This window comes from Arachis hypogaea, chromosome 5 (genome assembly GCF_003086295.3).
Source record: "Arachis hypogaea cultivar Tifrunner chromosome 5, arahy.Tifrunner.gnm2.J5K5, whole genome shotgun sequence".
Taxonomy (NCBI): domain Eukaryota; kingdom Viridiplantae; phylum Streptophyta; class Magnoliopsida; order Fabales; family Fabaceae; genus Arachis; species Arachis hypogaea.
The window spans coordinates 24,633,095-24,647,715 of NC_092040.1; the positions used below are offsets into that span (position 1 = coordinate 24,633,095).

Here is a 14,621-nt window from a genome sequence, read left to right on the forward strand (position 1 = left end):
CCAACACAGAAAAAATGCGTGATTCGTGTGCGTGATTTTTATTTAATTTAGACTGAACTTTTTTTTTATTATTCATGGAAGAACTAATTCGTACCATATGAATGGTAAATTTAGGCGTAATTGTCGCCAATTTCCCAAGTAACTTGAGGGTTATTAGCATTGCTCTTAACCATAAGATCCTTGGATCGAAACTGGCACACAGAAGAAGCAAACAAAGCAGAATCACCAAATGAGGTATTTCAAAATACCTCTCATTTTCTAGTTTACGTTTTTATTTACTTATTCTAGAGAGAAAGCTACTTGTTACCACACAATATAAAATTCTGAAAAAAGTAAGAAACTATTCATTTTGTATAATTGCTATGTTGAAATTGTCCATAAATATGTAGTCATTTCAATCCCACAATAAATTGTTAATAATAATGTGACCTCATTTTCTGATTTAGGGTTCACTCATTTTGAACCCATAATGTATCAAATAATTTTTATATTAATTTTAGTGGTCCACTTAAACATCGAAATTGGAATTGTGATCTATAATAAATTAATAGTACATTATTAGAATTGCAACTAAGAATCTTAAATTTTGTACTCAAATAGAGGCTAGTAACAATTACCAAGACAGTTGTCACAACCACCAACTTAAATACATGAAAACAACAGAATAAATTTAAAAAAAAAATAAAAAAATAATAGACAAAATTCTTAGACCATCCATGAAGGAGAAAAATTCCTAGATCCTCGATATAAATCTTGTGATTTGAATGCTTTCGGTTGATGAAACAAATAATAGAACTAACATGATTTCCACCATAGAAAGAAGCAAGAAATTATCCTAAAATGTAGTTTAGTAATAGAAAATTAATTTTATTTTTCTTCCGTACCTTTTTTTTCTCTACATCCCAAATTTACAAGCCAACTACTATTGTGAGATCCAACTTTATAGTATTATGTACGTAACTCATCTATTCTTTTTAGGTTTTGGAGGGTGCATCAAAAAGGGGATAATAACATCAAAGAATCCCCAAAAAGTGCATATTTACATCACAGGTACTTGCCTCCCTTTGTATTTTCTTCTCCATTACCTTTGTCATCTCATGTTGCAGCAGAGTGGTTTTCCTTGCTGTTGCAACTTATCCCACATACAAGTCATTTGCCGCGGCGACTGGTAGTGTGCCGTGTAGTAGTCGTCGATGCAGCCGAACTGGCAGAACTTCAAGCTGTGTATGTACTCTACCGGCCTTGTGCTGTTGAATTGCTCTACCCACGTTCCCATGCTCACGTCCTCCATTTTAAATAACTGTAACGTATCGACGAACATGAATATGTGTGTAAACTAGGGCACAGTAATACTAACATGCACAAAAGATTATTTGTTGATTAGGATGGGGGGAATAAAGAAAAATGTTTTTATACATATACATTTTATCCCATATACTAAGCCGACAAACCTATACATCCTATCTAATGGTACAAGAATGTACGTTATGTCGACTTAGTATACCCAGCTAGAGTAAAAACAAATAACTTATCTCTCCGGGATAAAGGTGGGAACATACTTTTAGCCTACGCTTCTCGAAGTCGGAAACAATGAAGTGGGCAATGTCAGATGAGACTATGTAACCGGGTCCATTAGCATACGTAGGATACTCTTCCTCTAGCCATTCCTGCAAGATATATAAAAATAACAAAATAAGAGTTAGTAATGCTTCTATATAGAGAAGATAAGAATGCAGAGCCGGAAACACAAGAAATCAAGAGTATAAAATTTTATAATGCCATTGCATAAGATCTCCAAAACAGGGAACTTCAGCTTATTCATATTCAGACAAATCAAATTCAGGAACAGCTTATGAACTATAAACCCAAATGTTTTCAATTGTATCAAAAATTGTCGCACAAGCATTATTCAGCAAGTCCATAATAAAGGTGGTATCTATTTCATTTCTCCAAATTCTCAAACGGAGATAATAAAACCTAAATAGTAAAAACTGCGACAGTAAAGCAAAGATAATGGAAACAGCGCAGTCATAGGGATTTAACAACCACCAATACAGAATCAAATTATGATTCATAACCGTACACTACTATATAATAAGCAAAAACTAAAAATCAGAGAAATAAAAAGAAAAGTTAAATGCCATAGTTTTGCAAAAATAGGAAAGTTATACCTCATACGTTACAGCCCATTTGCCATGGCGAAGAGGCCTGTGGTGGTAATTCATATTTCCCATGTAGAGACTTCTATCACTTTGAACTTTTCTTGCTTCGCTTATAACAGAATCTACTCTAACAAATGTGTCATCATCACACTTCATGATATACTTAGCAGCCACTGTACGAATCTGCAAAGAAGTATGTTCAATAACGACCAACAATGTAGCAAGCAAAATGACTGGGTACAAATAATGGGGAAAAAATGTATATATACAGCAACACTTTGTTCTGCTCTCATCACTCACCCCGTATTCACAGATAGCTATAGTCTTCAACACAACAAGGTCATAATGATCCATGTAGGGAACTATAATAATATCGCCAAAATACTCTGCTTCTTTCTTTATATCCAGATTTGTATCCTTCCTTCCGTGCTATCATACGAGAAATGGAAAATTTGTAACATCAAAAATTTACACACGCACTGACATTTTATCATTATTTGGGCGCAGAGGGTTCCATTTACTCTTACCAATGCGACAAAAAACCGAGCCACAACATGCGAAGATTTGATTAGTTTATGTTGCATCCAGGACTTCCTCACGGCCATTCGTTCGGCAAAATGGTTGCCGGCAGAAAGGATGCCAATGAAGAGCTCCACATTTGTATTGAGAAGAGGAGGAGCTTTCCACTGAGGAATAACTTCAAGATGCATCTGTGGAGCAAAGCTAGGATGCGACGTAGGCAAAGAAGCGGCAAATATGGAGTGCACATCAATGTCCCCATTTATGGATAGTCCAGTAGCATCCTCGAGAGCAAAGCCCTGCAAAAGGTGAATATCACATTATACAACTTAAGACAACACCAAAAACACATAGTAGAAAGATATAAGATTAATGACTTACTGTGCGATAGGGAAAGGACGTCACATGCCTCCCATCGACACTAATATGATAACCTTCCAAGCCGGCACTTACGGTAAGAACAAACAGTTTCCCCTCTGCAAAAGGATATGGCCAGTCTACAGTCACCTCCTTCTTTCGCCCTATGAGTCTGTTCAACCACCATGTTGCCTTCCACTCTTCCGAGTGGCTGTCATCATCCCGAATCCACTTTTCACACTTCACCTGTCCATCAACTTCACATAATCCAGAAAAATCAGTTTAAAAAAAAAAGAAAAAAAAATGAAAATGACACCCCCCCCAAAAAAAAAAAAACAAACAAAAAATTTGAAGGTTTGAATTAACTTAGACTTTCTAGTCAGGATCTAGGACAATAAAAAAAATACTCAAATGATTCAGCACATCACGAGTCATGATTGAGTAGATTCTTTTTTTTTTCCTTCTTTGTTCTAAACTTCTAACTCACACCACAGACCATAAATAAAGTGAATTTGGAAATATACAAACCATCTCCAATCTCCATTTACCAAAACTACTAGATTCATCACATATCTTCAAATTTAGTCCACAAAAATTCAGTCACATTTCAAACAACCCAAAAAAAAAAGGGACTCACTGCCCACCCCAATCAAACTAAACCAAACGAAACACAAATTTACCATTTTGGCAAACATTCGATCCAAAAAAGAAATAAAAAACACCCCAACTACCAGCCATTCTCAAAAACCACATGAAAACCAAACCGCCAACAAGAACAAAACAAACAAAAACACGCACTCACCAGTTTCCTCATCGGCACGTGACTTCCATCCCTCGCACCTCTGAGCATTCCCCCATTGCATTCTATAGCACGTGTTCATCTCGATCACAGGCTTGCCGCTCCAGTCCCCCTTGACCCTCGGATTGAAATGCAAGATCCTCGGCGGTTCCTCGTTCTCAACGGCCTTCAAACCCTGAAGCTCCATCATGAACTGCGAAACCATAACCGCTTCATCCCCTTCCTTCACCACCGCTATCTTCGGGTCCCTCTCCGCATGTGCCCACCTCGGCGTCCCAACCACCGTCACGTGCGACCAAAGCGTCATCCCGCACGGCAACACCATCACACCCTTCTTGAATTCCGGCCCAGAAACCGAAACCGAATTCGGGCACTTGTCCGACCCGTTTTCGACCCGGAACCTACGGGCAGCGGATTCCACTTTCCCCGATTCGAGATCCTCCCACAACCTCCTGCCGGCGACCCAGGCTTGCTTTGCGACCTTGTGAAGCTCAGAGAACTCGCCGTTGAAGCTGTCATTGAAGCTCAATGTGGAGACTTTGGGGGAAGGGAAGAAAGTTCTGTTTTTGGGTTGGAATTCGGGTCGAGTCGGCTGGTATTCGGGTTCTGCGAGTGGGACTGGGAATGCGTCGCTGAGGAAGACGAAGGTGGTGGCTCTTTCGGTGGAGGAGACGGTGGCGGCTCTGAATGCGAGTGGGATTTCGAAGGTCATGAAGAGGAGGTAGATGAGCATCACCGCCATGAAAACTTGGAGCAAGGTGAGCCTGTTGGGAAGAAGGAGCGGTGGCAGTGGGTCCAGTAGCTTCCCCCTATTCATGGTGGTTAAAGTTTGAAACTTTTCTGTGTTGGGGTTTTGATTTTGGTTTTTTCTTTTTTAATAATTGGGGTTCTATTTTTCTTTTTTTTTTTTTCCGGGTGTTTGTTCAGCGGTTTTGGAAGATTGTTAACCCTAGAGAAAAGAATGCACTTTTGGAGCGGACAAAGGAATTCGAAGAAGAAGGTGGGGAAAAAAATAGAAAAGAAAGCTCGTTTGCTGCTTCTTCTCCTTGTTCTAATCACATGAAAGTTATTGCAGCAAACAGAGAGAAAGAGAATGAAAGCTTTGTTTATTGTGCTGTGCGATCTTTATATAAAGTTTGAGATTTGTTTACTGCTTTGAAAATTCTTTTTAAATTGTTTACTCTATAAAATATAACTTTAAAGAATTTAATTTGGATGCAGGACTTAAAAATTCCATTGCGGTTTGATGCTATTTAAGCATTTATTTATTCTTGATTCAATTTTTGGGACATGAAAACGACGCCGTCAGAAGTAGTGGGACCACATGAACTAAATGTTATGCGCCACACATGGATATCATAGCCACAATTCAGAAACTCGGAATCTTTAATCTAAATTAAAATAAAAATAATCAGAATCTTTTATACTTGGATTTAACTTAATTTAAAGTAATTAAGTATGGCATGTAAATTCTTTTCTGAAAATAATAATAATAATAATAACAAGGAAAGAGGGAAGGAATGTAACTAAATTAAATTATAGCCCAAATTCTTTTTCAGTTGTATGGTACCTGGTAAGGGTTAGACAAGACTCGGTCCAACTAGATCTAAAATATAGTTCAATGAATTTGTATCTTTTTATATTTCTTATTGTTATTTATTTTCGAGTCTAATTTGAATAGTGGCTGATTTTTTTTGGATATCTTTTATTTGTATAAAAGTCGGACATCCTTTTTTTTAATTTAAAAAAAATATAACAACAATAATAAAATTTTATCCTATTAGGTGGAGTGGATTACATAAATCAAACGATATTATTGTGTTCTATTATGTATCATTTACAATACATATATATTTTTTATTCATTTTTTTCTTTTCTTTGCAGTAACCTTTGTTTTCTTTATTAATGAATTTTTTTTCTCCAATCAAAATAAATACCTATAGTTTAGTAGTTCATACATAAATGTTTTCATTTTTCAAAATTTTCAATGGAAATTGATAAACCTATGCTTTTTTTTTAATTTTAAAAAAAATAAAAATAAAAATTTAGACCTTTTTTGCTCTATACCATTAACTGTATGAAACTTTTTCTCTTCCCCTTTTATTTTTGCTGTGTTATTTTCACTCTTAAATCTTAGTCCTTCAACTTCAATTTTTTTAGTTTGTGTTTTTCTTCAAGTCCGACTATTCTCTCAATGTTGGTGTGCTCTCTTTCTCCCTCCAAACTAAATTTTCTCTTTCGTTAATCTGCGTTTTTTTTTAGCTACATTCTCGATCTGCTGGTCTCTATTTCTATAAAAATAACGAGTTGATCTAAATTTTAAGTTATTAGATATTTGAATTTAGATGTTTTGTACTTTAATTCGTGATTTTTGTGTGGTGTTGTCAGGTTTGCCGTGAATAAGAAAGGAATAGTAGTCGCCAAAGGCAATAGAAAAATTTGGAAGAAAAAAGATGTGCAAGACCTTAAGAAATCATAGAGACCATCGAGTACTTTCTTCGTTTTCATTTAATTGTCGATACACTATTCTCTTTTCACTTAATATTATTCATCTCAAAACTTTTTATTCACATACTAAGATAATTAAATAATTATTTATAGTTATTTTTTAAATTATTTTTTGCTGTTATATATATATATATATATATATATATATATATATATATATATATATATATATATATATATATTTTAAACTTAAATAATCTTAAACTATACATTGTTACAAATGAATATGCCTTTTATAATTAAATTACTGTTCTAAAAATAGGTATTAAAATGTCAAATGGTGATTTACAATTTGTCTTTTTTTTTTATTTGGTAGTTTAGGGTAATTAATTTTTGTTATCTTCTTATTTTGTGTTTTATAATTTGAAATAGTTTAAGTACTGCTACTTTTTATGTGACTGAGACTAAGTTATATATGCTTCTTAGCTTCTAGCAAATTTTGATGCTTGCTTTTTGTTCTGCAAAATATTAATATTTACTGTGACAGAAAAATAAGAAAGTCCTAAAAAATAGTTCAAAAATTTATCTTAAAAAAATTATCATCAAAATCTAATTTTTCAAAAAAAAATATATTTTTGTAATTATGTTTGATTTTAAATACTATTTTTTTTGTTTATAATTTGTTATATTTAGTTTTGTTTGATAGAAAAGAGAATATGAAAGAAAGAAGTTTTCGGCACGGTGCTTCTTGTAGGTTCTTATATTTTGAGTTTGCATTTATCGGAGGTCTAATGGTTTGTTTCAATTCCTTTAAGAGAAATTAAGTAACAAGCATGCCCAATGATTTTTTTATTCTTTTTAATGTTATTTTGTTTTGTTTTCGTCTTTTTTATTTCTTTACTTATTTTTTTAATTGATTCAGTAAATAATTATTATTTTTATTATATCTTTGAACGAAATGTCAAATTGTATATGACTCTTCATAAAAATTTTGTTAAGCAGTTTAATAATTGTTAATTTTTGAGATCCACATGTCATTCATTTCAAACAAGTCAGTACATTTATAAGGTGCAATTTCAACTGTTGATATTTGTAATTTATATTTTAGAAAGTCTTGATGTGTTTTTTTTATAATTTTTTATTTTGGTCTTTCTTTCTTTTCATGCTTTTGTGATTTTTATTTTTATGAATATTTATTTTATAAAAATATATTTTGTTTTTTTTTTTAAATTTTTTTATCTTTTTATTTTTTAAAATTTTATCATTATTTAATTTTACATTATAGGATCATGTATCTTCATCTCTTATCTCTCTCTCTTTTTTTTTTTGTTTGGGAGTTGGGAGTCAGAGTTGGGAGTGAGAGTTAAAGAATCATAACCATAACTATGACAACAATTATGATGAGTTAATCTAACTTCGTCAACCCCTCACATTGAGGAGTAAGTCAAGTAAGAATAATTGACATTAATCCACAAGTTTTAGCTAACTTACTAATTAACTTAATAAAAAACTAGCGTTAGTGGAAACAAGAGTCAACTAACAACTCAAGAATTACCACTAAATGTCGAACATTTTAACTTTAGTATCCTATGAACTCATTACCCAAGCCAAAGTGTGAAAATATACTCAAAATTCATAATTGGCATTTTCACAAATACCTTGTGAGCATAAAATTAAAATATAACAAATTACAAAAGATAATCAAAACTATAACCAAACTATACACAAATTCAACAATAGAAACTCAATCAAGCATATATAAATCATAAAACATCAAGATAATCAATAAAAGATTCAAGAAAATAAAATTGAGCAAACTAACAAAATAACTTCTATCATAAGAAAACAAAAGTAAATGTGATGTGATTTAAAGGAAATTAAAAGGTACTTATAAAAATGATAAACTGAAATTCAAGATCAAAATTGTAGATGAGATATTCTACTATGAATCCTAATTAAAATCTAAGAGAAAAATTCCTAACCTAAACCTAACTAAAACTACTCCTACTATGATATGTAATGTTTGTAATGTGGCCTCTTTTTGATATGGAATGATGCTCCTTTTTTTTTTGGTCAAAAAATGATGCCCTTTTGATATAGTACCCAATGAATTTCAGAAACTCCTTTTATTCTTTTTAATGTTATTTTGTTTTGTTTTCGTCTTTTTTATTTCTTTATTTATTTTTTTAATTGATTCAGTAAATAATTATTATTTTTATTATATCTTTGAACGAAATGTCAAATTGTATATGACTCTTCATAGAAATTTTGTTAAGCAGTTTAATAATTGTTAATTTTTGAGATCCACATGTCATTCATTTCAAACAAGTCAATACATTTATAAGGTGCAATTTTAACTGTTGATATTTGTAATTTATATTTTAGAAAGTCTTGATGTGTTTTTTTTTTATAATTTTTTATTCTGTTTTTTTTTTCTTTTCATGCTTTTGTGATTTTTATTTTTATGAATATTTATTTTATAAAAATATATTTTGTTTTTTTCTAAAAATTTTTTATCTTTTTATTTTTTAAAATTTTATCATTCTTTAATTTTACATTATAGAATCATGTATCTTCATCTTTTATCTCTCTTTTTTTTTTTGTTTGGGAGTTCGGAGTCAGAGTTGGGAGTGAGAGTTAAAGAATCTTATCATTTTCATAACCATAACTATGACAACAACTATGATGAGTTAATCTCACTTCGTCAACCCCTCACATCGAGGAGTAAGTCAAGTAAGAATAATTGACATTAATCCACAAGTTTTAGCTAACTTACTAATTAACTTAATAAAAAACTAGCGTTAGTGGAAACAAGAGTCAACTAACAACTCAAGAATTACCACTAAATGTCAGACATTTTAACTTTAGTATCCTATGAACTCATTACCCAAGCCAAAGTGTGAAAATATACTCAAAATTCATAATTGGCATTTTCACAAACACCTTGTGGGCATAAAATCAAAATATAGCAAATTACAAAAGATAATCAAAACTATAACCAAATTATGCACAAATTCAACAATAGAAACTCAATCAAGCATATATAAATCATAAAACATCAAGATAATCAATAAAAGATTCAAGAAAACAAAATTGAGCAAACTAACAAAATAACTTCTATCATAAGGAAACAAAAGTAAATGTGATGTGATTTAAAGGAAATTAAAGGGTACTTACAAAAATGATAAACTGAAATTCAAGATCAAAATTGTAGATGAGATATTCTACTATGAACCCTAATTAAAATCTAAGAGAAAAATTCCTAACCTAAACCTAACTAAAACTACTCCTACTATGGTGTGTAATGTTTGTAATGTGGCCTCCTTTTGATATGGAATGATGCCTTTTTTTTTTTGGTCAAGAAATGATGCCCCTTTGATATAGTACCCAATGAGCTTCAGAAACTCCAACAATTGGGCCAAGAGACCCCCAAAATCGCGAGCCACGTGCTTCAATAAGTGAGTCACGAGCCCAGACTTGTGCATACGCACAGGAGGTTGTGCGTACTCAGACATCAATGTGCTCTTCTCCTTTGTTTCTTCATGTATTCTCCTATTGTGCATGCTTTCTTTCCTCTTCACCCAAGCTATTCTTGCCTAATTGACCTTAAAACACTCAACAAAACACATCACGACATCGAATGGAATAAAAGTGGAATAAAATTGCTCAATTTAGGCACGAAAAAAGCGTGTTTTCACATTTAAGTGTAATTTAGGGATAAAACACAAAAGTATGCTCTTATGTGGTGAAATCTATCTAATTCTATCCAAAATTTACCATCAAATATGGATTCATCAATTCTCTCATGTCCTCGTGCTAATCATAAACAAGGAGAATGATCAAAGGGTAACTAACTTATTCAATAAAACTATCTATATGCATGCTATCATACTAAATGCTATCTATATCTGTCTATACTAGAGTTTCCTAATGAATTGGCAAAAACAAACAACCACATTTTCAAGCAAGACAATGGACATATAGGGCTAAGGAGAAAAATACTGCAATGTAATCAAAATCTAAAGAATTGATTTAGATTTCAAAATGAAATGAAGCAACTTGCAAGATAATAGAAGATAAGAGATGTGAAAACATAGAATTGAGCAATTGAACCCCTCATCAGATGTATATACACTTTAATCGCTCAGGAGCTTAGGGTTGATTCACTCAATTTTTTTCTAATCTTGCTTTCTAAGATTTTTTTTCATCTAACAATCAATAATTATTCAATACATAAATATACTTATCATGAAGATTTTTCATAAGGTTGTAATGGGGTTAAGGTCAAGATAAGGGTATATATGGCTAAGTGAGCTAGAATTTGAATCTTTAATCAACTTAAACTTTCACTTAACATATAACAACCTATGTAATTCCAACACAATACCTAGCTACCCATAATCTCACTTTTTCACATACTCGTTTATTCTTTTCAATCACAACACATATGCATTGTTATTATTACTCTTCTTTAGGGCATTTTGTTCCCTTATTATTCTTTCCTTTCTTTTTTTTTCATCAACAATAACATAATATATACAAAAGGTGAATGCATATGATTTACATAATTAATACATGAGTATGTACTCAAATTTTCAAGATTTTCAAAAGAAACATAAGCCACATTTTCATCAACCAAAATTCGCAAATTTTCCTATACTTAAATGACACACACACTCACTATACTAAGCTAATCAAATATTCAAATAAGGGTATTAATTGTTTTCCGCTTAAGGTTAATGATGTGGTAATATGAAGAACTAAAGGGGTTAAAAAGGCTCAAAGTGGATTATCAAAGGTAGATGAAATGGTAGGTTATATAGGGGCAGAGTCAGCTAATTGAAATGAAGGTCTCAATCATATAAATGCATATATATATCAAACAATGGACATAAAGAATCAAACAAATCAAAGATTGCAATCATAGAAAGAGAATAATACATACAAGAATGAAAATAGTGGTTATATGATGCAACCACATAATTAGGCTCAAACCTCACAAGGTTGTGTGTTCTTAGCTTTAAGACTATGTTCCACAAAATAATTCAGGCAAGTTTGAAAAGCAATATTTCAATTCAATTCAATGGAACGCCCTAGAAGATAATTTTTGAAAATTTTTGTTATTTTTGCTACAATTATTTCCTATGTATATATGTATGTTGTGATGGATGCAATTTCAAAAATTCCTAGTTCATTTCCTAATTTTCATTAACCAAAAATTATCATGAATATTTAGGACAAAATTGAACTAGGCACTATACTATTCACAACATCCAATCACAACTTCTATCAATAAATTATATACCATGCAAAAGCAAAAATGCCAAATGCAATAGCTAGAAATAAACTATGAATAACCTAAGATATATGTAACAGAAGAAAATACAATGTAATAGTCAAAAGTACTCCAAATATCTACAACGTTTGGGGTAAGTCCTAAAGTTGTCCCTGACATTTCAATCATTCTATTTAAGTCTCTAACTTTTTAAAATTGACTCAATGTTGTCCTGCCGTTAGGGATCCGTTAACAGAATTGACGGCGGGACAAAATTGAGACGATTTTGAAATGTTAGAGACTTAAATAAGACGTAAACGTTATGGACAAAAATGATACATAAAAATAAATTTTAATTTAATTTTATCTTTCAATAATATTAATTTTTTACTGTACATAGTATTCAATTATTTTTTAATTAGATCTGAATAAATTACACTTAATCACATTACTTTCATTTTAAATAAATTTATTTTTTTATAATTTTAAAGAATTTTGATACATTATAGACAAAAGGTATAATTTATATTTTATTGTATATACATTATTTTTTTTTTACAAGTTTATATACTAGTCATTCTACAAACATTTCATGATAACTAAAAATCTTTTAAGAGTAAAATTATAAAAAAAAAATAATTTGTTTAAAATAAAAGTAATATGATTAAGTGTAATTTAATTAGATGTGATTAAAAATAATTGAATATTATCTATAGTAAAAAATTGATGTTATTAAAGGATAAAATTAAAATATATTTTTATGTATCATTTTTGTCCCCAACGTTTTCGTCCTATTTAAGTCCCTAACGTTTCAAAATCGTCTCAATTTTATCCCGTTGTCAATTCTGTTAACGGATCCCTCACGGCAGGACAACATTGAGTCAGTTTTGAAACATTAGGGATTTAAATAGGACAATTGAAACGTTAGGGACAACTTTGGAACTTATCCCAAACGTTGGGGACAAAAACGATACTTTACTCAACATAATAAAAGAAAACAAATTAGAGTGCAAAGTGTTTGAAAAAGAAAATTTGCACCCCATAATTTGTGAATCCTCCCCCACACTTAAGCGTTGCACGGTCCTCCGTACATGTACACAATCCGGGGAGATAGAAGCTCTAAGTTCCTTCACCTTCAGTTGGTGGACGCGGGGGCTCAGGCTGCTGAATCACTACCAAGTCCAATGCAGGCTCAGCATCTCCATCCTCGGCGTCCTCCTCCTTTACCGGCTCCTTGCCTTTACTGCCCATCCTTAAAAAGAATGAATAGAGTATAATTAAGAATCATAGGGCAAGTGACACAAAAGACAAAAGAGGAAGCAAATACAATGTCTACATTGAGCCAATAGAAAACAACAACCACTTAATTGAGGAAAAGTGCATAATGGTGTGGTATGATAAAAATAAGCCATGTGCATATTCCAATTATGTGCGTGGTTAGAACACACACAACAGCCGGCTAAAACGGCAAATCACAAACAAAGATTTAGCATGATTTTCTCAATTAAGTGGCCTAAGTTGCAAGTAATGAATAAGCAAGGATTAAAGTACAAGCAAGCTTAGGCAAACACAACAAAAATGAATTGAATTTTGAAAATATTGGATATTGAAATTGTGCAAGTGAATGCGCAAAGTTAATATAAAATAGCATAACAAACTATACCCAATTCAATAATAAAATGAAGACTACTTATTCATCCTCAAGAATAATAAAATGATCACATGGATAAGGTGCTTATTGCAAAAAGTGACAAGCTTGATAAGAATCAAGTAAAGTCAACTCAAACAAATGCAAAGCATTTTAAAAAAAATACCTTGTTATGTGATTATATTGATTTGAAACCATGATGAACAAGCAGTTCAATTCAATTCACTAAATTCAATGCACTTGCTAAAAATTTCACCTAATATGCAACAAAATGTAAGTGTCCAAATCCATTTAGGTGCTAGTAATTTAAAGCAAAGTTTCTAAAAGTGCACAATTCATAAATAAAATGCCAAACAATAATATAGTTTTAAAGCATATGGTAGCTACAACATATGAATTAAACTCAAAGTTCATTCAGGCAATGAAGCAAACACGTGGTACACAGTGCACATATCTATCAATTTTCAAGCTAATTTCAATCAATATTTAGCCCAATTAATCATCAAAGAAACACTTGCAACTCATTTAAGCAATAAAAAACTAATCTAATCCCAATATAATTATTGAAACCCAACTAAAATGCAATTAAAATTAACTAGAATAAGTAGAAAACAGGACAAAAGCAAGAACCTGAATTAAAAGAAGACAAAATTTTCAAAATGTCACTTGTGCGTACGCACACCGTGCGTACGTACACAGGGTGGAAAATGCAAGGTGTACACATAAGCATGTGCGCACGCACCCGGCAGAGAGCCAATTAGGATGTGTACGTACGCATAGCTCAATGCGTATGCACAGAAGGTAAATTTTTTATTTTTGAATCAGAGTGAAATGGTGTCATGTGTGCACACGCATAGGACTGTGTGCGTACACCCAACAGGGAGCACAATTTGGGGTGTGCGTATGTAACTATGCATGCGTACATACACATCAATGTAAATGAAACTTTTGTATGTACGCATAGGTGTGTGCGTATGCACACTGCCTTGTTTTTACAAAATTTTAATGCCTTTAAGGCACCAAGCATGATATCAATCAAAAGTTTTCAACCCCAAAACATATTCTTCCTAAAAAACACAGGATCAAAACTAAAATGCACTAAACTTAGCCTAGAATCTAATTAAACTAAACTAACCAAAAGAAATAAGATTCAATAAGCAAAAGCTAAAAAAAGAGAGGAATTAGAAGGATGTTTCTATGGTAGGGTGTCTCCCACCTAGCGCTTTGGTTTATTGTCCTTAAATTAGACATTTGAGTGTAGCATTTGTCAAGGTGGGTTCATCCTTGAGTTGCCACCCATGTTTGCTCTTCCAAAATCCTTCGGGATCCCAAACGAAGTACATCAAGCTCTCAAACAACCTCAAGCAAGCAATTGGGACCCAAGATAGTTGATTGTGGAAGTATATGCCTAGA

The 14,621-nt window shown here is 32.0% G+C and overlaps 1 protein-coding gene across 1 annotated transcript; it reads right to left on the bottom strand.

The window, feature by feature from the left end:
- Positions 1-846: 846 nt before the first annotated feature.
- On the bottom strand, positions 847-5,082 carry LOC112800979 (hydroxyproline O-galactosyltransferase GALT6). Its single transcript, XM_025843441.3, has 7 exons — positions 3,841-5,082; positions 3,063-3,295; positions 2,690-2,980; positions 2,463-2,591; positions 2,172-2,345; positions 1,560-1,667; positions 847-1,300 (listed from the first exon to the last, which is right to left on the bottom strand). The coding sequence occupies exons 1-7, from the start codon at positions 4,652-4,654 to the stop codon at positions 1,091-1,093; spliced, it is 1,959 nt and encodes a 652-aa protein (XP_025699226.1). The 5' UTR covers positions 4,655-5,082; the 3' UTR covers positions 847-1,090.
- Between the last annotated feature and the right edge of the window lie 9,539 nt (positions 5,083-14,621).